The 25,244-nt window shown below is 39.4% G+C and overlaps 1 protein-coding gene across 3 annotated transcripts in view; it reads left to right on the top strand.

Moving 5' to 3' along the window:
* GOSR1 (golgi SNAP receptor complex member 1) overlaps positions 1–18,687 on the top strand; it is a 32,046-nt gene extending 13,359 nt beyond the window's left edge. For 2 of the 3 annotated variants that reach the window (XM_049802701.1, XM_049802700.1), the window contains exons 7-9: positions 6,671–6,700; positions 15,481–15,563; positions 16,890–18,687. In XM_049802701.1, coding sequence (XP_049658658.1) covers positions 6,671–6,700; positions 15,481–15,563; positions 16,890–17,014 — 238 coding nt within the window. In that variant the 3' untranslated portion in view covers positions 17,015–18,687. The other variant, XM_049802702.1, reaches the window with a different exon arrangement.
* The last annotated feature ends 6,557 nt before the right edge of the window (positions 18,688–25,244 follow it).

Raw genomic sequence — 25,244 nt, 5'->3', positions numbered from 1 at the left:
AGCACTCCCATTGAATGCTAGTTCTGCACGCACCATGTAAAATTTGAGGAAATGCCGATATAGTCCATTAGTAAGTTACTGGAATTGTTCTGACAGTTGTGGTTACTGATAATGACTTACAGTAAGGCCTGCCCTTCTCAGTTCATTTAACTTTGTTCCTATGGGTAATATGGAGCAATTATATGGGAGGGTCAGTCTATCCAGGAACTTTCACAACCATGAATAGAGAGCCTCTAGAAACCTCATTATGTGGCTGTTGGTGCCATCCTGGCATTGGTTTTATGCTTACTAATAGGCAACCAGCTGCTGCACTTCATTTAGACGATAGGAGCTGTTTTCAATTTAAGTTTTTAACTGCGTTCTTTGGGTAAACTGTATACTGCAGATTATCGAGAAGGCTCTTATTTCCTTATAGATTTGCTTTAAAGGAAGAAGTATTGCTGTTGCTCACCCTCTAGGGACTCTCAAACATCAGGCACTCTCCCCAGTAGTCTTTGTATGTGCCAAAGAGCTTTCTTGGCTAACTCCTCTTTTTGCAGAAACATTTCTTTCACTCTGTTGATAATTCCCAGACAAGTCCATGGAGTTCAGTGGAAGTGCAGACTGTACCCCTTGGAAATCCTGGAGAAACAACCTGTTGGCGTTCTCAGTCCTGTGAAGGTAGATCCCTGTGTTCAGGGATCCCCCCGCAAAGGGAGAGCATCCCTCGGTATTTGCTTGCATCCGTTAAATTGTTCTTTAAACTGAGTTAGAGCAACTAATCTTTTCATTGGTTACAGTGCATGTGTAGACATGTTTACAGATGTTAGACAGCTGCAGAGAAAAGTACTTATGTTAGCTTATCTTAAGTCCAAATCGTTGGAATTGATAAGCTGTCGAGATAGCTACTTAGTGATGTAGCTAGGAGTCCAGTTTTTAGTGAATTTTGTGTCATAGGATTGCAGGTTGGCAGGAGTGGGTTTCACCAGTTTATTTTCCTGGAAATCCTTTGGCAGATTCTTCCCTATGGTGAAAAGCATGCCTTTTGCTTGTTTGTTTTTTTTTTTCCTCATATACAAGGTACATGTGAACCATCTGGACAGAAATTGAACACCAAATAATGTTAGTTAAATCCTGCCTAGAGCAATGGATTATGTTCCAGTGCCTTTCATTCTAGATTTAACAAATTGCTTGCATTGATTAAAAGCAACGTGGGGATGTGCTATTGTGCTTTTTTTCTTTTCCAATTTTGGAACTATTCCTCGTTGTTATTGAAAGTGATTACCGAGTGTCAGACTCCCCAGTACAATGATCTGCTGAAATGAGATTACTTACATGTTCAGAGTTTGTAGGTGTGATGTTGTTAATAATGTATTGGTCCTTTGGAGCAAATCTATACATTGACTTAATGCTCATGTTTGTGCTGGTTTTTATGTTTGATTGTTGTAGGCTCTTATTTCATTTTGCCTACTGCAACAGAAACATGAAAACATTGTATCTCCTTAGCATTCAGATTTATGCTTTAATTAACATATAAAGGGAACCCACAAAAGATAGCAGTTTGCATCGGTATTTGAACCTTTCTCTGCTTTCAGAATGGTTTCTGTGGGCAAACTGTTCATCCCTGATAATGCTCATTTTACCTCACATCTTTGTTTTTGGCCAGCTAGCTCTTCTTATGCTGGAAATGTAAGATGTATGCTTCGTAGTCAAATATATTCCTTTTCCTCCCTGTGCTGTTGCATGCTGTGCATTCGTAGCAGGTGCTACTTCTGCTCTTCGATAAAAATACAGGAGTGAATTTTGTGGGGTCTGCACAGTCCTCTAGTATAAATTTTCTCTCTTTGGCTGTTGTATACCCTAGGTACATTTGTCTCGCCACGCTCTTGTGTTGGGTCTCAGTCAATGAGTAGGCTTCTACACCAATTTTTGTCTTCATTAGCAACTGTAGGAGACTGTCCAATCTAGATAAGCACCTCCAGTGGAATTCGCTCTTTCTTTGACACTAAATTGAACCAAGCTTGAGACAAGTCTGATAAAATCTGGAATATCTTGTTTGTTATCACAGGAAAAAAAAGTTTTCTGCTTTACATTCTTCCACTTCAGTTTTTAAAGAGCTTAATGATCTTCTGAATTTTTTAGATGATGAGGTACGTTGATGGCAAGCAGAAAAAATGTGTTGGTGCTGGGGTTTTTTGTGTGCACACAGTGTTTCTTTCACTTGTGAGTTAGGAATGATTATTAGGATGGAAATAACTGACTGTATAAGTCTGATTTGCTTCATCATAATCTGTATATTTGTATTAGAGTATCAAGTATGTTTTGCAATATTTGCATTCGTGGAAGCTCCACATTGCCTGGTGATCCAGGACTATGAAAATATGAAAGATTTATTGCTGGCAGTTTGAGACAGCTGAGACTAGTGATTGATCTTGCAGTTAGAGAAAGAACAGAGTAAAATTATTATTTCTAGAATTATTCTTTATGAAAGTAAGAAAATTCTTAAGTGCTCTATTAGTTTATTCTGCACGGTTTTTCCCTAGTCCTTTTAAATTATTCTTTGTGATAATATTGCCCTTAATTTCATCTGAAGGGTTTAAAGTGCATTGCGAAGTGAGTTGTGTGCAGATGACTTAACTGCTGTATCTTGCTTCTCTTGACAACTGCTTGTATTGGGTATCTAGCTAGTAAGTCAGCAGTAAAATCTATGGATGTGCGAGAAGCCCAGTCCTCATCTAAGGAATTGTCTATATTACTGAATTTAACTACTGGCGTAGATATTTGCTTTAAAAAACTAAAGAACATAAAATGCTTTCTTTAGTTGTAAAAGCTTGATGTGATGGGCAGGCTTCTTTTCTATCCTAGAGGCATGTTTCACTTAATTTTTCCTTTGGATTAATTTACCTGTCTGCATATTTAAATGACAAACTGCACAATCTTTTCTGAAGACAGCAGTTGCACAGAAGCCCCATTATTTCATATGCATAACTGCCACTGTTGGATTTGTGCCATTTATTACAGTAGGTGATTGCCTCAGCATCTTTAAGCGTTTCTTTAGTATGGTATTTTTAAATGGCTTTGGCAAAGTGCCATCCGTCTCGACAGGTGAAAATGCATAGCTTATCGAAACAGATGGCCAATCAGATTGATATTGCCCAGGACCATCGTTTGCTTACTTGGATGTTCATAAGGTAACATCCGCTGGATTTGTTGTCTTTGCTTGGAAAGCAGAACAAAGTCAAGAGGTTTTTTTTGTTGTTGATTTTTTTTTTTTTAAGAGCCTCTTTTTGTAGAGTTTGGAATGTGTAAGTTAAGCAAAATTACCTCTTTTGGTGTTATTTTTTATTCTGTCAAACAGTTGAAATGAACATTATTCATAATTGTGAGAACAACTTATACTTGTGTAAAGTGGGTTATTAATAGAGATCTGCAAACTTCCCTTGGGTCCCTGGGCCCTGTTGTATTTTGTGTTCCTGATCTTCCCTAAATCTGACTGTTACTTTCTATGGTTATGAACTGTAAAATAAGGAAACAACTGCTTGCTTCTGTTTGGGTATCACTGTAAGTGACCATTACAATCTGTATTTGCCAAGAACTTTGAAAGACTTTAAGAGATGCTGTATGAGTGTATATTACTGCCTTTAGAAAAGCCTCTAGCGTCTGCTTCAGCTGAACTTTTGCAGGAAGCACTAAATTTCACAGAACTCTAAGGGATTCTGATGCGCAGATTTTTACCATAAAATGTTCCTGCTCACGCTGCCTTAACCAAAACTTCAGGGAATGTCACTGCCATTTTCTGCTGGAGTTTGTTCACCTGCTGGAAGCTTGCGAGTAGAGACGTTTTTGGAAATCCTCTCAGGGCCGTCAAAAGATGATGCTTCTTGGGGTGGGAAGAACATACTGGAAGTTGTGTTCAGTAAATCTGTATGCTTCCCAGCTATTTATTTAAGACTTTAAGAGTTAGTTCAGTCTGCCCTTATCTATACATCAGTCATTTTGAAGAAAATTCATATGCATCTCATCCTTTTAAATACTTGGGGTGACCTCCATGTAAGTTGAGAAACATCGATCTTGTGACTTCAGGTGCCTGTTAAATGCCTTGTGTTGGCACTTGCATCTAATGTCCGTGTTTGCTGGTATTAAAGAACTATTTATTACTGGGTTTATACATTTTTATTAACTTCTGCGTGTCATGATTTTAGAGGTAGCTATGTTTCCAGGGTTTATTTTTATATGTGTATACATACTTACATATATAAATAATAATGCAGTATAATAGAATTGAATCTGAAGCTTTTAAATACTTTTTGAGTTTAGATCTCTGATTAAGTAATAAAACTGCCTAACCACAGCTTTCGCTAACATAAAAAGCAGTTAGTGACTCTGCTGCAAACTGGCAAGCCTAATTTTTGTGCTCTGAAAACCTTGGAGAACATCCTAGTTCACTTAAGGTCTCTGAATGTGTTCCCTGTCATCTTCAGTTCATCAACATGAAAATACTACAATTTCATCAGTTAAATGGACAAAGAGCTGGTAATGCTGGTGATGATTTTTCCAGGGTAGCGGGGGTTTTTTTTAATAGGACTGTTCTAGCAATGTTTTGTTCCACAGAATTTTTGCAAGTGTAACTTATTTCCAGCTAGGCTCCTGATATCTTTTTGTTGTTAATAAGTTTAAAAAAAAAAAAAATCAAACCTTTTTAAAAACCTGTGCATTCTTATGCACTATTCTTGTTTTTCAGACTGTTTTCTGATGTTTTTGTGGTTTATTCTTATTGTGTACTGCCCCCATAATACACTTGTTTGTTAGAGACTATGTATGAGAGGCACATTCTCAGTTGAATTTTGTATCGTTGAGAATCGGCAATTACAGAAATCTTTAATGCATCACTTTGCTGTTCTGCTTGTCTTGGGCACATGCTGTGAGACTTGAAACTGCTTACATCATTTTGTGTACATAACTATGGTGTTTTACTTCTCTGTGCCAGTGGTAATAAATACCTCACAGTGAATGAAAATGGTTTTATTTGATTAAACCAATGTACTTGCAACTGCTGTGAATCTTTGGAGTGTGGCTTTGTTTTGGGAGCAGAAGGAAGTGTTCCAGTTCCAGTGTTTTCAGTGTTTGCTGCCCCAGTTGAGTTCCTCTCAACTTAAAATTGGGCAAAATATTTTTAGTGCTCTGTGTGCTGTCTCCATATTTCAAGCCATGGACTAGACTGAAATAGCAACCTTCATGTTTTCACTTCTCTTCACAGACAAATAAGGACATTCTGTTAGCATCTCCCCCCCCCAGCCGTTTACACACGCGCACGCACGCTGCACAACGTGCTCCTTTGCCGTGCCTCCAGCTGGAGGTGTGGGGGGATCTCCAGAATTTCTGTGGGTAGAAGAAAAGTTCCAAATTGGGCAGCTCTGGCTGAGTCAGAGGCAGAACTGTGCTGCGCCGGAGGCTGTTGATACCTTCCCTTCCTGAGGTGGCAAAACACTTGGAACAAGGAGGATGGAAGATGAAGACGGTCATGCCCTTTCAGTGTCTTTTAATCCTTTCAGTTTGGCAGCAAAAAATTCTGTTTTAATACTGGAAGCAATATCCAGTACAACATAAAACTTCTTTCTGTCAGATTGATTTCCTTCTTAAACTGCAAACTCTCATTTTTTTCAGTTATTCTACCAGAGTGTGCGTAAATCTATGGGGTAAACGGAGCAATTGTAGGGATGCATCATTGTTTCTGCAATATGGGAATCAGGGATGCAGTCACCTCTTCTATGTCAGTGTTACATTTTAGATACTGATTGCTGTAACAATATATGTTTTTCTGGGATTTCATAATTGGCTATAAAACAATGATTAAAAACCTGTATATAAGTTGAGTACGGAAAAAGAGAAATTGCTCAAGTCTTCCGAGGATCTTGTTTGTCATCCTAATCTCGCACATCCATTTTTTTAAATGAAATGTTCTCTCTGTGATGCTGTATTTTAGGCTGTCCTTTTCCCAGCGATGCTACATAGAAGCTCAATTAATGTGTGGCGGTGAGGGAGAAGGGGCACGTGTTATCAAGGTCTTTCTCTTACAGATGGTCTGTATTCTGTTTCCCATAAGCATCACTTAATTCCCATCCAACTGATATTACTACGGCAAGAACTTGCCTCGTTAACAACCATAAAACAGTGTTTGGTAAACTTGCTCTGAAGCAGTGTTTTGAGATGTTACTACCTGGAACCAAGTCTCAGCTTTTATTTTTAATTAAGTTTTTTGAAGGGGTGGGCAGGAATCACCAGGATTAAAAAGCAATAAAATGAGGTACTTCCTTCTCCAATACTCCTTTCCAAACTGTCCTGGGCACCTGGTACACACAGGCTCAGTTAACATTAATTAGCCATGAATCATGGAGTCCATTCCTCTTTTTTTGTCTTCTCAGTCAGTGCTTTATGTGTTCTCCGGAGCAGCTGCTCTCGCACACAGTTAGGAAATGCTGCTCCAGAGGACACTATGTGCATCTACTCCAAAGACTCTCATTACATATATCAAATCTATGTAGTAGCAAAAAGTGACAACATCCTGAAGTAAGACCTTCTAAGGGCAAATTTGTTAAGGCTTGTATTATGGTGATCATTGATTTAATAATCTAAAATAATACTTGGTTCTTGTTACTTTTTTTAACTTCATTTTTTTCCTTTTGGCTTTCAGCTCAGATCGACTGATAGAAGAAACAATAAGGTAGGAATGAACTTAACTAATTTTCATTATTTTCTGTACAATCAGCATTTCCATTGAATTGTGTCTAAAGATACCAGTCATTTTATTTATACAATAACTATATTGTTTGCAACTCATAGGCAGTATTACAATGAAGTGTTGGTGGGTTTCAGGGTTTTTTCTATTTAATGTTGACGTAATGGTGTTGCTTGAATATTTTATTCATCCTAGTTTAGAAAATTTGCATTTCTGTTCAAAGTTGAATAGCCCCTACAAAGAAAGGGGCGATGCTCAAGCAGAGCGAAATCTCAGGTTGAGCTGTTGAGGGCTATTCCAGTAGTCAAGCTGTTTCTTCTCACAGTGACACTCTTCTACAACATGATTTTTCTGTAATCCTTCAGTGTAGTCAGTACCCTTGTGTGCAGCTGATATAGGTAAGGGCTTCTTCCATAAGCACTTGAGAGGTTATTGCTGTTGTATAGTTACTTATCTTCTGGGCTTTTTATGTGATTTGAATACTTGAGTGATACCTTCTTTAACTGATCTACGAATTTTAGAACTGAAGCATCATGAATTACTTCTATCATCTGCCCTTCCCAATCTTCCATTGAACTCTGGGATTTTGCAAACCAATAATTCAGAGTGCCCAACTTAATGGTTTTAAATTTTAGATTATTGCTTTAAAAAAAAAGGAAGAAAGCAAGCAAGGTATGCTTTCAGATAATGCATGAACTGGCATAAGTGATCAAGAGGAGTAATTAGAGGTGCAGCAAGGCTCTATGTCCATTAAGGGCTAGCTAGCTTAAGTACACACAGCGGGCTCGGCATAATTAACATGGTGGAGGAATGTGTTAAACCACATTAATGTGCAGTGATGAACCAGAAGTGGTCAGTGCAGTAATGTCTGAAAATGTGGATATAATCTCACCATAGCCTCATAAAGGTATTTGCCAAACAAGCACGGTTACTGTGAATGTTTGTTTTACTTTGTGTTCTAGTCTTTTTCTGATTAAAAATCGCCTCCTTTATTGCCATGCTTATAGCCCTACTTTTCCATCTCGTAAAAATACTCAGCGTTTGTTGAATCTCTTATTTGCTGCCACTCCAGTAACTAGAGCATTAAACAGCATATGGTGATCTCTTAAGCTTAATATTCTGCAAAATGACTTGTATTTTATCATCTGAGCTCTTCACCTAGCCTCTTGATTATGTGTCGTCAGAGGAGTTTGAGAGTATGTGCATGTGTGATAGGTGAACCTCCATGTCGATTTACCTGTGGAAGGGAAATTAGCCGTGGCAAACTGGAGCTCAGAACAGGGCAGCTACGTGAATACTCGCCCAAGTTCCTGCATCAGTTTTGAGCCTACTCAGAAGCTCCATGCGTAGGAGCTCCATCCGTAGGTGTCTTGGCTGGTTTAAAACTGCTTGTGAGTTTCATTTGCATGAGCTCCAGTCCTGCGGTTGACTACAAATCAACTTACCTCCACAGTGACTGCTTCTCATGCAGCAGTCCCCTACCACGCGGCTTGGTTCAAAGCTCCTTGGTGCTGTTTACTGAAAGCGTTCCTTCTGTTAATAAATTAACTTGGATTTTTAAGCGGCTGGATTTCAGTACTCCTTGTTGCACCATTTATTTTTTGTAGTAAATGAACTTCTTGTTGCAGTTGTTGCCAAGAATGCATAAAATTTCTACTTGTAGAAAAAGAGCTTGTTTAGTAACTACATTGAGCAGGAAATGTAATTTTATTTATATCATCTTAATTCAATTCTGACTCGGTTGAAACCAGGGTCAATTTTGTTTGGTTTTTTTTCCCCTGTCATCCCCAGTAATTGCAAGTATTCAGGTATGATCTGAATTGGTGGTAAACCCTGCCGCATTTGAAGTGAATTTACCAGATAGAAATATACCCAACTTCTGATGATCAATTGCTTTATCTATTGTAAACCAAGTAAAAGAGGGAATTGTGCAGGGTAGGCTGTTTGAATGCACATTCCTCGAGTGAAGTGAGATGTAGTTAGCTTATTCTGGCTACTGATGCTGCTCCGTCTTCAAGGTTTACATCTGCTGTAGTTCGTTACTTATTATTTGGGTGTATTTCAGGAAGTCAAGACATCACTTTTTACTCTTTTAGGGGTTGTTATTAAGCGGTGATTCTAAACACTGGAAAGCATTTTTCTGTGCATGCAAAGGCTTTTGTTGACAAGCTGCATACCGGTGACTCCATTGCCAGGACTCTAGAGTTAGCACTAATTGTGAAACCCTTGCTCTAATTTTCTGTAGAGAAGAGAACCGAAGTAGTGCAGAGCACGACCCTCCCGGTGTGTGGTTCCTCCACGGAAGCAAACGTAGGTGCAAGAGAATATATGGGCATCTAAGCTGCAATGATGCAGTAACTGAAGCGATGAGTAGGGCTGTCATTCCAGATGTTTTGTTAGTACTAAACTTTTAATCAGTTGTTAAATGAATTATGTGACATGGGTTCTTACTGCAGCATATTTCTTTCCAGAAATGAGTGGGATGTGGTACTTTGTACTGCAGTTCTTTTGGAGCAGTGCTCACTTCTCTTGGCCAGATTTAAATATAAGCATAGATTTTGCTTAATATGTTTGGTGTTCTCGGGTTTTCATTTTCAAACATTATCACTTTTCCAAAATAGCAAACTATTTATTTCTTGTTTTCCAACAACTTATATTTTTAGGTTGGCTCAGTTTGAATTTTTTTTATAGTTTTGCATGTACAGTGTGACAAGTTCTTAGGATTTTATTGTAAGACTCTTTCTGAGGCCTGATTCAGGCTGATTTGTCAGTGTTTGTATAATTAACAGGTTGGACTACTCTACTTCCACTGTGAAGCTAGACCAAAACCATAGATTTAATGTTTAAAAAAAATCTCCTTTTGTATTTGGGGTATTTCTTTAGGTAATAAATAGGATTTAATGAAAGGGAGAAATTCACTTGCATTGAATCTCAACTTTACAGAATGGAAAGGCACGTGTTAGGCTTCATCAAAAGACACAGTAGTCTCTAAAGTAATTTGAAAGATATTGTGTGTGTGTACACATATGCATATATACACCCATGTATATTTATAGATATTAATATAGATGTATGTATGTGCAAAGAATAAGTGACATAATCAGAATTTTTACCAATTTAAAACTAGAGCTTGCATTTCTATGCAGAGTCACAGAGTCCATTCCCTTAATCATAGACGTTGTCATGAATTTAAATGAGCAAGTATGATTCATGGAGTACAAAATGAAGCAGAAGTTCCAGTAATACATGAATTATTTGATTTTTAAAAACATGTCTTGTTCCTTTAGAGCTTTGTTTTAGCTCTTCATCAATGTAGATTTGACTGAGCTGTCTCAATGGATGAAGCAAGGAGTTGACTTTTTGGTACGTTTCCCTTGATAATATGCTGTATGTACATGTCTGCTACGCGGAGTGAAAATACCCAACAGCTTAAGCATTTGTCTAGGTAAAAACACTTTGCTTCCAAGTCAAGCAGCATTAGAAGCGTATCTCTGCGTGTTAGACTGGTTTGACTGTGGTAATAGCTGGAAGTGTTTCTTAGTCTGGACTTTTTCATGCCAGTGAAAACTGAAAACTACATACAAATATCAGTTTTACTTTTGAAGAGAAATTGGGTTGCTTGCATACCCACAGCACTACTGAACATTCAAGGACAAACTTGTAAGAGAAATTTTGAGGAAATATGGCTGCAGGCATAGGAATTTGAGATAGTCCTGCTGATTTGTGGGAGAGATGGGTGGGCTCTTCGTGGCTGTGACCTCGGGCTTACCTAAAAGAGATTTCTGCAGCAGTGCAGCACTCTAATGTTGTACTTCAGCAGTGCTTTAATATTAAATATAGAGAGTAGAATACCATCTGGTTTTAGAAACTTGGTTTACACCCAACTCTAGTAGTTCAAGCCAGTGCAACACTGAGACTAGTTCGTGCTAGTTTCCAAATGAAATGTTAAATCAGGGTCATCTTGATTCCAGTAAGAAGCATTTAATCTTTTATCATAAATGTTGTGTGGAAGTTTCAAAACGTAAGAAAAAGGTATTCTTGATCTGGGGAGTTTATAGTGTCGAGTAGCTAAGTGAGGCCAATATTGTGAATGGGAAGAATGTGATTATATTTTTTAAAAAATGCATTTGTCAGTGAAGAAATGGGAACAGTAAGTCAATGAGCATATGTTAGGAATGGGAGTGAAACCAAAACTGTCTAATGAAGGATATGAGAAAGCTTCAATACTTAAGACTGTACAAGACCAATCAGTGGACTAGTCCCCAGGAGCTGTGTGTTTTGTGGTAGTTCTTAAATTTAATAGTCTCGTTTACAGATATAAAGGCTTAGGTAAACCAGCTCATGTTTTGAGTAATCAAATTATACATGAAGAACTGTGCTTTGTACTTGAATTTTGACTTTTTAATGGTAGCTAGAATCCAGTTAAAGTCTTGTTCATGGATATCACAATTACATTTCATTACTAGACCATATCAAAATAAAAATGGTAAGCACTACAGTTTTTTTTCTTCAGAGCTCTTCAGTGAAACCTAGCCCGTTGAGCTAGATTTGTCAAAATACTGGGTAAAAGAAATGAAGAAGGTTCCAATCTTGTAATATGTAAACTTAAACAGTTACATCCTGCCTTTTTATATGAAATGGACACTTCCACTCCTCAGAAGTTAAAGCAGGAACCTTGTGTTCCATGGTAATCTGTAATGATTATTTCCAAAGGCATTTTGGAGGTGTCTCAGGAACACTTTATATCCTGGCAAGCATCTTGTATTTTCACTTCTGTAAATTAATGGATGCCTTAATGAGTCATTGGATGCATCTTATGAAAACATGTGGCTTAATTCAGGAGTGCTTTGAGAAATGTTGTACTAAAACTTCATCTGGACAAGTATCAAGTCAGTGTGGGGGTGTGAGTTAAGAAGCTGTAGGTTACTGAGCAAGCTTTCCTACGTACAGCTAGGAAATTTTTTTTTTCCAAACTTGGTTCCTAGTAATTCAAAATTTCCCGGGTGCTCTTCTCAATAGCAAATGTAATGTTTTTGCGAGTTTGTTGCTTTTTAGAGGATTAAAATACCTGTATGCTGAGTTGTAGATGTATATAATCTGTCAAATGCTATATCTTTTCACATGTGCTATGATTTGATGTACTTACTGTTCTAATTTTGTAGCCCGTTTTTCAGCTCTTGATGGTAACTGCTTTTTCTGTATTGATATACAGCTGTTTATTCTGTTTAGAATTTCTGTTAACACCTTCTCCCAGATGCTTTTCTTTGTATACTTATGCACTGTTGGGTAGGCAATGATTTGATTCTTCATTTCTCCTCTAATCTAATTTTCCCTTTCTTTTCTTCTAATTTTAGTCCTGAAAAGCCTGTCCCCTGTAATCAAATAACACTGTTGCATTTATGGGTTAGTTGAGTTAGTATATCCACAAGAACAAGCATACGCAATGAGCTGAGTGACAGTACTATGCAGTCTGAGAGGAGAAGCTTTGTAAACTTTCTTCTGATGTTTTTGCAGAAACGAACGGAGCATTGGTTAACTGCTTCTGGTAACCACTTTATAAACACCAAGGAGGTGACTGCAAGCCCTGTTGCTTCCAGTTAACCATGAGTTTCATTTTTACTTTGTGCTGATTTGGCACTTGAAAAGTATAAAAGAAAAAATGTGAAATAGCCAGCTGTAAATAAAAAATGCTTGAAGGTTTTTCATAGTTCTGCCCTGAAACGTCCTTTCTTTTTTTTTTTTTTTTTTAATCTAATACTTCAAAACTTAGTATTAAAATGTTAAATCTGTTCTTATAGAGTTGCTGATTGAAAATATCAGGGGTTTGCCTGCAAGTTATCAAACTGTTTATATTCTCTTTATGACTGATAAACTCCCAATTTCCTAATGTATGTCCAAGTTTACCAGAATGCTAATATAACCTTAAAATAATATATTGATCTGCCTTGGCAATGCATGTTGTTCTATTTAAAATAATTCACTGTATAGAGCTTTTGGAAGAGTATTTTCTATGACCTGAAAGCTATGAGAGCCATAGGCTGGATGGCCCTTCTGCTGCCTGTGTCTCTCATGTGTTTGTGTGATGAACTTGTCTTGCTTTCTGAAGTATTCTGCTACTGCTAAAAAAAAAAAAAAAATCATACCTCTTACAACACTCGGGCTTTGGCTTGGTTGTATCTTAATTTTTATGGGCAAAACCAGAGTTGGAATAGGCAGCTTCCGCCTGAAGAGGTGGTAGCAGAATTTTTCCTTTTCTTTTTTTTTTTCTTTCCTTTTTTTTTTTTCCTTAAAGTGTGCCTGGCACATTAGAGGAAGGCTGAAGATACTGTATCAAGGGCTACTTGAGATGGAGCAGGTAGATATAATGGAAGGGAGCCCAGAGGAACTCACTGCTCCAGAAATACTTTAGGGATCATTGATCCGGGATGTTTTCTTCTATAAGATGTTTGTGAACTGTGATACTGACCTTTTGCTGTAAGTCTTGAAGGAGAATTGTTAGACTTGGCTCTGCTGGTTTTTGCCATCTATTCTTGTGATACAGGCTCTAGCGTCCTAGAAGAGAAGCCAGTGGTACATGAGATGATCCAGAGCTGCTCATTCCAAATGTTGTTTTGTTCAGAGAGAAACTCGAAATAAAATGTATCAAATGGTCTTTGTTATTAAAATGTCAGGAATGCCAGTTCTATGTTTAATAAGTGTACGAATATAATTTGTGTGTCTTGACTTTTCCTACCAGATTTACCTGGTAAGAGACACTAAGCTGGATAAAGGTGCTTTTTTTAATCACCTTCCAGTACTAAAATGCCAGGTCAGCCTACGTACTTTAGTACTAATATCTGGACAAATGATGTTTCAACGTTTTAACTGTTACAGGAAGATAAGCCCAAAGCCTTGAAACCCAGATGAGTTCAGTACAGAACAGTGCTTGAGGACCAGATGTATTGAGCAAGTACATTTAGAGAGTTCAGGAGTAAATATTAAGGCTTTATGTAAAATGCAATGTCCGGTTTATACTGCAGAACTTGAGAATAATGTTGGGCTTAGCACTGTGTGTTTCGGTGCCTTGTACCTGCCCCTCCTTAGACATAATGCTCACATTAGCCGTGATTTTGTATAGTGTTTGTGTACGGACACTGAGTGTGAGCAAGCATAAAATTCTCTTGAAAATTTGGATGTTTGTATTGGGTAGAAGAAGCATTTTGCATTTTCCTATTTGTTCTCCCCTGAAATTCCAGCTTTAGTTCCCTTTTCTCATATTTATATCTGATATATTGTGTTGTTCCACTTTTATTCTTCCAGAACATTTTCTGTCCATATTTAAGGCTCACAGACTTGTCCAAGAACTTGTTTTAATCATTGTTATTCATGTAGATATAGTCAACAGCAATATAGGTGACATCTTCTGAGTTATTATCCAGCCATGTTGTATTTATGTCCTACTTTGTTTATTTTTGAAATGCATGCCAGCCAAGGAGAGCAGTATTTGTCATACTGTTCCTTCTTAAGCACCGTATCTCTAGAGCCTAAACTTTTATGTGCTGTTTCTCTAGATGTAAATGAGGGTGTACAGTTTTTCTTGACAAAGTTATTGCAGTCAAAGTAGTTACATGAAATACTACCTGGGGCTGCAAGTAGTAGCCTACCCTTTCATTTTCCATCTTAAAACTCTTTGTTTTACGAGCTGAAGGGAAACTTCAAGATAGAGAAAAAATTTTGTCAGCTGAGTAGTTCTTTAAAATCTTCATTTAAATGTCTTCTTTTTAAGAGCACAGTTGCTTTTTTCCAACTTCCAGAATGTATTAAATTTGAAATAGGAGATTCTGTTTTATATTCACCTGTATTGTGTTCTTATATTTGGATAAAGTACATGCAGCTGGACCATGTATGAGTAAAAAAACAGGGTATGAAGACTTATATACCCCATGGATGATATTCTTAATTAAGACCAAAGCTCAAAAATGTATTTTACCTGTGCCGTGATGGAAGCATCGTTTGATATGATTTCATTATACACCAGCTCCCTCAACTCCAGCTTATGGAAGACGGTCAGGTTGGGCTTGCTGGGAAGAGAGGTTAATGCAGGAGAATCCAAGCGTTGCCCACTTATCTGGAGTCAGGGGACGGTATTAATCTTGAGTCAAAGCAAGTAGATCCCAACACTTATTTGTGTTTAAATGTCTCCAAAGACCTGGTGACTCTGTGTCCAGGCTTGATTGTTCAGAAACCTCCGGTGTGAAGCTCCATGAGCTGTGTTGGGTCTCAGACTGCATTTATGTCTCCTCTCAACCAGCACGTTCATTTTGCAAATTGATTTTTAATTGTGAGTCAGCTCTTACTTGCTTAATGTTTCTGTAGCCATCATATTCTGGTGTCAGACAAAAAATTTCATATGCTCTCTAGAGTGAAAGTAAGTAATGGGGCTTCTGTGATTAAACAAACTTCTAAATTTAAAATTTATGCCAGAAGAGTACCTTTAGGTTTGCTTGTAATGTAGTACCATTTTTTGTGTTGGGGCTGGGGGAGATATGGCAAAACCCTGCCTGTTTCAAGAAATCGCAGAGTTTTCAATTGTTAATGGCTTAGATAAAAAGAGAAATCCTTTAAGTGTAAAGGATAGAGATTAATGGAAAAAATGTGGTTTCATTCATATTGCTTCACCTCATTCATTGTTCTCTAAAGAAGCATTGCCTGCTTGCTTTCCTCTTGTTTTAGCTGTAGATTATTCTTAGCACCAACAACTTGATCCAGTCTTTTTCTTTCTCCAGCATTGCCATGGCAACTAAAGAAAATATGACTTCGCAGAGAGGGATGTTGAAGTCAATACAAAGCAAGATGAATACCTTGGCTAGTATCCTTTCCTAAAAATTTCTGCTGCCAGAGCATAAGAAGAGGTATAGTACGGTTTTTCACTCTGTCATTTGGGGATCAAAATGCTTTTTGATGTCAGTGGCTGTATAACCGGTAGTGGTATTGTCATTACTGACAAACGGACCATTTTTTTTTACCAGTCTCACTTGATAATCTGACTGAAGCATCTTAATGATGAATGTGGTGAATAAGTTGGTTTTGCTCAAAATTGAATACTGCATATAAATCAGTGTAGCTCGATTCTCAGGTGGAGATCTGCAACAGCATTTTATGGCCTTCCCTACTATATGTTTTTGTAAACGTATAATTTCATTTTACTTTTCACTTTTTGCTTTCAAGACTGTCCGGAGCTGAAGCTTGGCATGCATTGCTGCTTGTTATCATTTACAGATAAGGGTATTCATGACCTGAGTATCCTCTTGTCTGTCACAGTCCTGTAGATGTTAAGATTTTGGCTCGTTAGTTTCTCTTCATATTCTGTGCTCATGGCTAAAGAATGTGCCAGCTTGTCAAGTCATACATGTTTGTCATTTTCCCACTTACTCCTTCCTTTCTGTCATAAGGGCCCAAAGAACAACATTAGCATCATTTGATTAGACAGACTACATCCTGAAGAGATGTATCTTGGTAACCCATAAATTTCATTACAGTTCTTAGCAACTGGCAAGAACAAAAAAAAAATTCAATAAGCTTTGACCTTAAAAGATTCTTGGTTCCAAAGACATGAAGCTCGGAAACGTATTATCTTGTTGGCAATTGTATTTTGTACATTAAAAGATAGATTTACATCTTTATGATTTTACAGGAGGAGGAGTTCTTCCTTATGTGCTATACTTGAACAATGCGTAGTCATGCAACGCGCATGATTTTCTCAGTCAAATGCCTTTGCTTGTTGCCTTCACCAGTAACAGAATTCCATTAAATAAATTCCGCAGATGTTTTATGTAACTGCCCCATTTATTTTTTTTTCATTCTCATTTAAACACAATTATTAAAAGTAACTAAGCCTCACGTATTAGAGATTAAAGTATATCAAACGCTGGTACTTTAGGTGATCAGGTGATGAATTCTGTGTAAATGTGAATTCTAAGCTGTTCCGTTCTCTCTCTTCTCTGATTGTCTGTTATTAGTGAAGTACAGTTGTAATCATGCTAACTATCCATCAGGTTTTTTTACTGCATCTGCTTTCTCCAGCTTGAGAGTAGTTCTGCATTTCCTATGGTATTGGGATTTCCACATACAGATTTTGGGGCTTGCTAGTGAAGATGATGTTTGCTGATATGACCTTGACTCAAACTCCTTAAAGATCGGTTTCCAGCAGTGAACAGCCTGATTCAAAGGATCAACCTTCGGAAGCGACGAGATTCTCTCATCTTGGGTGGCATTATTGGCATCTGTACCATCTTACTGCTGCTATATGCTTTTCATTGATGGATGTTCCCCCATGGACTCTGCTAAACTCATCACCACCATCTCTCCCCCCAGTCAAGGAAAAGTGAGTGGGGGAAGCGACAGACTTCAAACAGCCTGCTCATCGTGGCTGAGAGTATCAGCATGATGTCTAGAGCTTACGATGGTAGACTGTGACACTGGTTTTGGGTTGAAGCTGCAGTGTTTCTGCTTCCCTGCCATACATCTCCCTTTGGTTAAATTCTGTGGGATTTGTTTGTCTGTAATTCCCTTTCTCACTGCAAGGTAGGTGAATATGGGACGCTTATCAGAACCGGTAGAACAGTTTCTCTGCTCAGCGGCGGTGGAGAGGCCTGTTGTTGGCTGGTAAGTAGAAAAAGATTGTTACGCTTGCCTTGGGTGGAAACTGCAGTAAGCCAGTTTCCCGTGTAGGCCAAACACAGTACTGAACACTTTTGCCCTGTGAGAAGAATATTGCAGCTTTAAGCCGTCAGGTTGCTTTACTACTAAATACATGTTCTGTAATTCTTTTTAACTCATGGTTGAGATACTGGTTATTTCTGCATAATTCGTGCTGTGAAAACTGTGCTTCACACAAATTCCTCAAAGTAAAAAAAAAAAGGATTGTTCAGTTCACTTTTTGCACACAATATGGATAAACTACCCTCAGTGGAAGATTTGTAAGGTTTCTTGTGGCTTTAAAGGGACTAGTAAGTCCCCCTTTGTAAAAAGGGAGCGCAGCGTCCTAGCAGCTGTTTACTATAGTGTTCAGTCATCTGAAAAGTGACCAAACATAAGTTCACCTAAAAGTAGTCTTTTGGGTGTAAATACTTTGATTTTGGCTGGCATCATAAAAGTCTTTATAAAGACATGATAAGCAGTTTGAAAAGTCTATATTGTAATTTAGATAAAGTTATTCTAATAGCATTAATATTTTTACACTGTAAGTAGGAGATAATCTAAACTGTCAATTAGAAATTAAAATTATGACAGTTATACCTGAGGCAAATGTATCTGCGTGCAAAATTTTTGGACATAACTCCTCATAGTAAAGAGTTGAATGTATGAATAGCGAAACAAGTATTATTTACCATTATCCGGGGCGGGAGGGGGAATTTTTTTGTCCAGACATGCAACATGAATCCTGTTGTGTTTGCATCTCTAAACAAAGCTGATGTCAGGAATGGCTTTGATATTGCAGATTGACAAATTACGGATTTTTCTGCTCTTTCAACAGCTCTTTTCCATCTGTCATATCATAACCCAATAAATTCAAACTGAGGCACTGAAATATCTTTCTAAAAACTTGATTAATTCTTTTCACAATCAATTTACAGTGCTCTTAACAGATTTCATGTATGCCATTACCCACAAATATCAGATAGTCTCCAGGTTCTTTTCTGGAACAAAGTCTAGTGGGACAGACGCAATTTTTTACTGCTTTTTATAGTGTCTGTGAAGTACCTGTTGGAGGGAGTAGAGACTTGTGCCTGTGTAGTGTGCAAAACCACACTGTTGCGCCTAAAATGTTTGTATGGAGTTGAAGGCTTATTTGCAGACTAATAACTTTGTGCTAAAAAGTCAACAGAGGCTTCTAATCAGTCGTCTTGTTGTTGGGATTAGAAAGCGTTTGGAATTAATATGTGTAAAACTGTGGGGCTTGTATTTTAAATAAAGGGTGATTATTTGGTTGATTTGGGAATGTTTCTCGTTTGAAATGAAGTGTTCATTAAAGGGGTTTATGAAAAACCTTGATGGATAAAGGAGGTTTATTACTGAATCTGTGTGTTGGGAGACCAAACCTCTTCTTCTCGATGCTTTTTCTTTGATTCCACCACAACCCTAAGGGACCCTGATCAGCAGTCGTGCTTCTGTTTAGGATTTGTAGGATTTGGTTGCTATATAGTTGGCAATATGAGATCTGCAGTAACGTAAATAAATTCACTTATTTAATCTTACAACCAGTCTTTTTACTGGACTTAATTATTTGGTGCATATATTTAATCTTATTGTGTGAAAAAGCTGCTATGGAAAATATGTAGATTATAATAAATATGTAAACATAATTGATTTTTCATGTTATGAAAATGTTATGGAGGAACTGATATATTTTAGTATAAAGTAATGGAAATATGCTGAATTTTCTCTGATAAAGCTTTACTGGAAATGGTTTCAGTGTTGGCAACCCCTCCATGGTTTTTATTTGTGTTGGTTTTGAGACAGAGTTTTGTGTTGGAAAATACATTTAATTAACCTTGTAGTCTCCCCTTCATCATTTTCTTCTAGTCCTCTAGCAATGTGAGCAGGAGTTCTGCTTTGCTCTCTGAAGTGGTGCGCTTGCATATGGCCAAGGGGAAAGACTTGCTAATTCTCCTGAACATCTCTAATAATGTGGACCTATAGTTAGAGCACATGGACTGTAAAATGAAAACAGTGGATTGTAGTATTTAATCTCAAATCCCAAAATATAGGTTTCTATGTCTCCTGTTGCTAAATATGTTCTCTAAGTTTTTCATTCTGTGTGGTTCCTCTTGCTCTAAGGAGAAAAAAAAAGTGGTTAGAGAATTCTCATTTCTGCAATTCCTGGCAAAGCTGCGGTTTCGTAACTCAACCAGATAGAATTGTGCTGAGAAAATTATTGCTAAGCCATTGAAATGAAGTGAGAAAATCCATAATGTTTCTACAGGGCACATTTCTCACACACACACTCTCTTTTCATTTCTACTTTTTTCTTGCCGGTACACAAGCACCTACTTTAAACTTGTCCAACAACCCCCTAGCCAGGCATTAGAACATAAGGATTCTTACTGATAACTTTTGATGCCATGCTTCACACAGATGCGAATATTTTTATCCTTGCTCTTTAGACTATTTTTTTACATGTTTATCTGATCTTCAAGGGCTGGTTGCTAGAGCAGAGGAATGGCATTCGGGCAACACCCAGTATTGCGTGTTCAGTCAATAGTGAGCGTTTGTGCGGCCATAACCCAGACCAGAGCTGTAATTTATCCCCAGCCCTTCACCGGCGCGTGCCTGGCGAGGGTGGAGGCAGGGCTTTGCCATCCGGTATGTCTCTGGGACCAAGCAGTGTGGTGCTTCTGGTAATATCAGAGTTTGCCCTTCCTGGGAAGGCACGACTTTTTTTTTCTTAACCAATATTGATTTCAGGAGCTTTTGCTTGTCAAAGTGTGGTATAAATTCCTGCTGGATTCATTACACTGAATGATCAATTAGAATTTTTTTTTGTAGTTTTAGAAGTCCTTTCTTCCGGACGGTCTTAAGATTACTGTGAGAAGGAGTCGGTTCCTTGCTGAATGTTGAAAACAAAAGAGCAAAAGTAGATTTTTTTTTTTTTTTTTAGTGATGTGAAAGTTTCAGAGAAATGGTCCACAGCTCGTCCCCCAGGGCTGCGTCCTCCGAGGAGCTGCGTTCTGAAATCCCCAAAACTGCTGCACAAGGAGCAAAGTCTGGCCCACCACTTCTGATTGTGTAACTCAGTCGGGACTATTTTAACTCTCTAAACATAGCAGGTTGTTTCCCAAGATCACTTGATGCATAATGTTTTCCTATTCTTACTTTTTTTTTTCCCCCAAAGCTTTCATTTGAAACAGGAAGGAGAGGTAACAGCTGTATTGCTTCTGAAGGAGGAAATAATTCTGAAACTCGTTATAACAAGTATCGGATTACGAAATCCTTCAGAGCAATTGTCCCCTTGAGTAATGTGCAGTACAGGAGGCTACAATGAAAGACATACTGAGCCAAAACTGAGCCATATTCTGGGTGACATCTGCAAGTCCTCTTGGTGCCCTGTATCTCTTCTGTCAGCTGGATATTTGAAACCAGTGGTGATGCTTTCAGTTCTGAATACATAAGCGGCTGTTGGTCTGTCTACTACTGAGTGAGGAAAGCAGTTTAAATAAACACTCAAGACAAAAAACCTCTTTCTCACAAAATATCCTATTCCAGACCCTTGTAAATGAGTTTCTGATTGCACTTTCTGATTTTTTTTGCTTTTCATATAGCTTCTTGAAACTTATTTTATTGTAACTGTAATTATTTTTGTTCTCACCTATTGTGCATTCTCTGTATGTATTAAAAAAAGCTTTGATATGTAATTTAATAATAAATTAGAATTCTAAGCAAGGTGCTTGGTTCTTTCCCCATGATGATCTTTGCCTACCTAAACTTCAGGAAAGACGCAGAGAAGGTTCGTCTCTGCAGTTTGGGATTGTCACCGAACAATTTAGCGTGTTCTCCATTTTTGTACCAAATACCAGATGTGATGGAGCATTTCCTGACCCAAAACGCTCGGTTTGGTGGGAGAGGTGTTCCTCCTTCCTGTGTGTGCAGACCTGGACTCCCCTTCTCCCCTTCTGTTTTTTCACGAATCTGCATTGGAAGGGTCTGAATATAGTCATGACTTTTTTTCTTCCTGTTCTTTGGCAGATGGAACAAGGATGGTTTTCTTTAGAGGTAAGCTTTAAAAAGTTTTCTATGTATCCATAGTATAAAACATTTAATTCCCAAATGCACACCAAAACTGCTGCGTCAACTGATGTTGATTTGAAGAGCCTTCTCAGCATAAGGTGCCTCCCCCCTGGTTTAATACTCATCTCGGTAGTTTAGTAGCTTCCCCCCGCCCCCGCCAACTTCTCCAATCGTAACACAAACACCAAAAATAAGCCGATACTTTGAACACGGTACAAGCAATTGTAAAAACTCCCTCCCTGAAGTTCTCTGGTGGCCTGTAGTTGTTTTCTCGCACTGCTGTGGTCTGGACCACCTCCATCCTCAGGTGTTCAAACCAGGCAGCGTCGTGCCTGAAGGACCCATCGGTATCTGGTGGTTTTGCAAGTGGTGCTAAATCTTTCGATGCCACTCAAATTTTATTTTCTCAAACAAGAAAATCTGCCTGCCAGTGTGATACCCATCTATTTGCATAAGGCCGGGAGTGAAGAGAGGTAGTTCTCTTCATCTCAGAGCTGTCTTGCTGTGCCTGTAATGCTGCTTTAAAGCAGAGGGAGATTTCTGTATGCTTAATGTGCCTACTAAATATTCAGGAATGACCATATGCTTTCTCAAGGGAAGGCTCTGACTGTATGTTTCAAGCTAGAGAAGAAACTTCAAAAACTGTTTCGAAAATGGAAGGGCACTTCTGATTTCGGATAGTGGGAAGTGCAGTTAGTTTTTCCAGTTTGCAGTGCTGGTAATAAGTGGTGCATAAAATTCCATCTTCATTTGGATTAGAAAATAAATTATTAATGGCGCTGAATCCTTTTTTCCAACTCCCTGTACAGTCAATAATTTATAGTGGCACAGGCGTAAGATACATATTTTTAACCATCCGCCTCCCAGAATACTGTTGTTTCATATTGAAAACTGCTGTCCTTCCTGACAAGCTGAGGCGCAGTGGGTGTTCGTGCATTATGGATGAGCCGTGCTCTGCTCCTTTAGTCCTGGTGCAATTCCATGAGCAGCTTTCCTGCTGAAAGAGAGCCGAGCGCTCCATTAGAAATTCATAGGGAGAGACAGGAGTGCCTTTGTTTTATGCGTTTCACTGAACGCGGGAGACGTACTGCTGCGTGGACTTGATTTTTGAATGTTTTAATAGCCGATCTCGATGTTTACGGCGGCTATTTACATTTTCTGAATGCCGGCCCTCTATGCAAAACGGGGGTCTTCAGGTCCAAAAGCTGTGCTGCCGGTGCTTGCGCCTTGGCGTCTGGGCTGTGCTCATTAAACGCTCGGAGCCTGCTGTTGCCTTCATCTTCCCCCTTCGTTGCAAGCTGTTTGAGACCGTTACGAGCATGTGTGCTGCTGCTCATCCCTTGCTTAATCTTTCCCTGTCACTGCAGCCCTCCTTGCTCTTTGTTCTTAATGGGACCCTGAGGCTTTGCTAACCCAGTTTTGATAGCGCTGCTAGTAAAGCAGGAGAAGTCTGGCCGTAATCAAAGTCCCTCTGCCTTTGAAACAGCATTTGCAATTCTCTCTTTGGGGATTATTTTCTGCTCGTCTTGACTTTTACACCCTGTGAATCCTCTGTCAGCCAGCGGTGTGATTTTGAGAGGTCTTCTGCGATCGTGTCCGTTTAGGTCTCGTGTCTTGCGTTGCTTTACTCTTCTTCGTCTGCTCACCGCGCTGCCCGTCGGAGTCTCGTCCCTTGCTTCCTGGGTGTTTGGCTTCAGCTAGACATTTCAAACACAGGAATTTATTTTTGGTCTCGTAATTTTCACTTCTTTTGAAAGAAATCTATCCTTACTTTGAAGGCCAGAAAGGCTGTCCCAGGGTGACTTGAAGCTTATCGATCAAAGCTACACCTAGAGCTCTAGCTGAAAATTCACTGATAACCGCTTCGGTGCGTGAGCCCAGCCTGCTCTTCCACAACTGCTGTCAACGGGTCGGCCTCGGTCCCTTCAGACGATGCTTTGTTTCTTTTCTTATCTTCCTCGCCCATACCCATCCATCTGATGCAGGGTTCTTGGAAGCGGGGACAATATTCTTCATCTTTTGTCTTTCTGAAGGTGCACTGAAAAGAACTAGAAGCTCCTCGCTGCAGATTCCGAAGTCCCGTTGAGCTGCGAGCTATATAGAGTTGGCACGTGCCTGCGCCTGGCCGTGTCATCTGCTGCAGATCCCTCTGACTTCAGAGCTGTGCTGAGCTGGCTTCTTTCAGGGTGAAATGCTGCTGAAATGTCAGATTTTGAAGGGAACCTTTTCTTAAGACTCTGCAAGATGCTCGGGAATATTGCAGATGTAAAAAGAAATGGTGAGTAGCTGCGAAAGTGCTGATCAGGTGGCCCTGGCAGGTCCAGCTAAAACCACACAAATGATCATTTATTACGTTAAAAAGTGCACCAAGCAAGGACCTTGTCGCCAGTGGAGACTGGTTGGGGACCTGTGTCACGGCGCTGAGCAAGCGGGAGATCCCGTGAGCGTCCCCCACCTTCCAGTGTAGGGGGGAGGCTGAACCGACACTCGGACGCCATCGACCCGTCTCCTGGACGCAGGAGAAACACCCGAGCAGGGAGGCCAAGTGCAGAAGGGCTATACGTGGATATTTCCCCGCTGTGCTATAAATGGAGTTCCCTCTAGGTCAGGCGTGTATCACCAGCGCTAAATTTACCGGTGGGGAGGTTTGTGAGTCAGGTTTATAAAAGCATGCGCCGCTTATGTAAAGAAATACAGCTTAGAAAGAGACAGAAGGCGGGAGGGCTCTCAGCCTGCAGCAGGGACCATTCCTGGTGTACGTCTGCCCTCTCGAAATAAATAGGTCTTTGTATTCAGAGAGTAACTGCGCTTTCAGGTTGTGTCTGTACCTTACAGCAGGACTGAGGGATCTGCTGGCCAGCTCTTTCAGCGTTTCCATACGTTTCAGGAAATGTAAATAATTTTCAAGCCTACACTCTGGTTTAGATGAAGAGGGTTTTTTTTAAAACAAAACAAAACAAAACAAAACAAAACCAACAAACGTTAGGGGGATGACTAAGTTCATCTGTTCTTGTAATACTTCGGGGATACTTCAGCTTGAGTTGTGCGGCGGTGCCTCTGGGAGGGGAAAGGAGGGATGTGAAGGATGCTGCCGTGGGGATTTTGGTATTCCAATCCTTTTCGTTCGTTCAGGTACACGTGTCTGTTTGGCCTTTGAAAACCTGAGGCTCCCGGAGGCAGCTGTGTCTTTGCTGGCAGAGCATCGCCGGGCGCTTTGCCGTGTGGGACAGGCAGATGTCGGCCATCGTGTACCACCACCCGCCTTCTCGGGTCTGACCGCAGGCACGGCTCCGTCCCAGGGGAAGGAACTTCTCCTACGCTTCCTGAGAAAGAGATGTTCCTTAATTTAGCAGCCGAGTCCCTTCTGCAAGCGTGGTGCCCCTAATGCCCTTCGGAGGTGAATGCTGGACCGGCCGTGGTCGGGGAGATCTCGGCAGGAGAGGCTGAGACAAGGCATCGCCTGGGCAGGGGAGGAAGAGCCTATTTTTTTTTTGCAATCAAAAAATCGAGGTAAAAATAGAGCATCACTAAAGTGATCACTAAAGCTTTGAAGCTACCAGGTCGTATCAACATTCCTTTAATTTTATTATGGTTTGCTGTGTAGCTGGGCCAGCTGTTTCAGACCAGGAATGAATTACAGTGCAGTGGGCGAGGTGCTGTTTTGTTTTTCTGCCCAACTGGAACCGATGAAGTGATCCGTTTGCATCGATCCTCACTGGGAAGGAGTTTAAAATTCAGGTTTTATGAAATTGGACCTGAGACC

The sequence above is a fragment of the Accipiter gentilis genome, chromosome 6 (assembly GCF_929443795.1).
Source record: "Accipiter gentilis chromosome 6, bAccGen1.1, whole genome shotgun sequence".
NCBI classification, from domain to species: Eukaryota; Metazoa; Chordata; class Aves; order Accipitriformes; family Accipitridae; genus Astur; species Astur gentilis.
The sequence above is the reverse complement of the archived record's forward strand: the minus strand, read 5'-3'. Positions and strand labels throughout refer to the sequence as shown.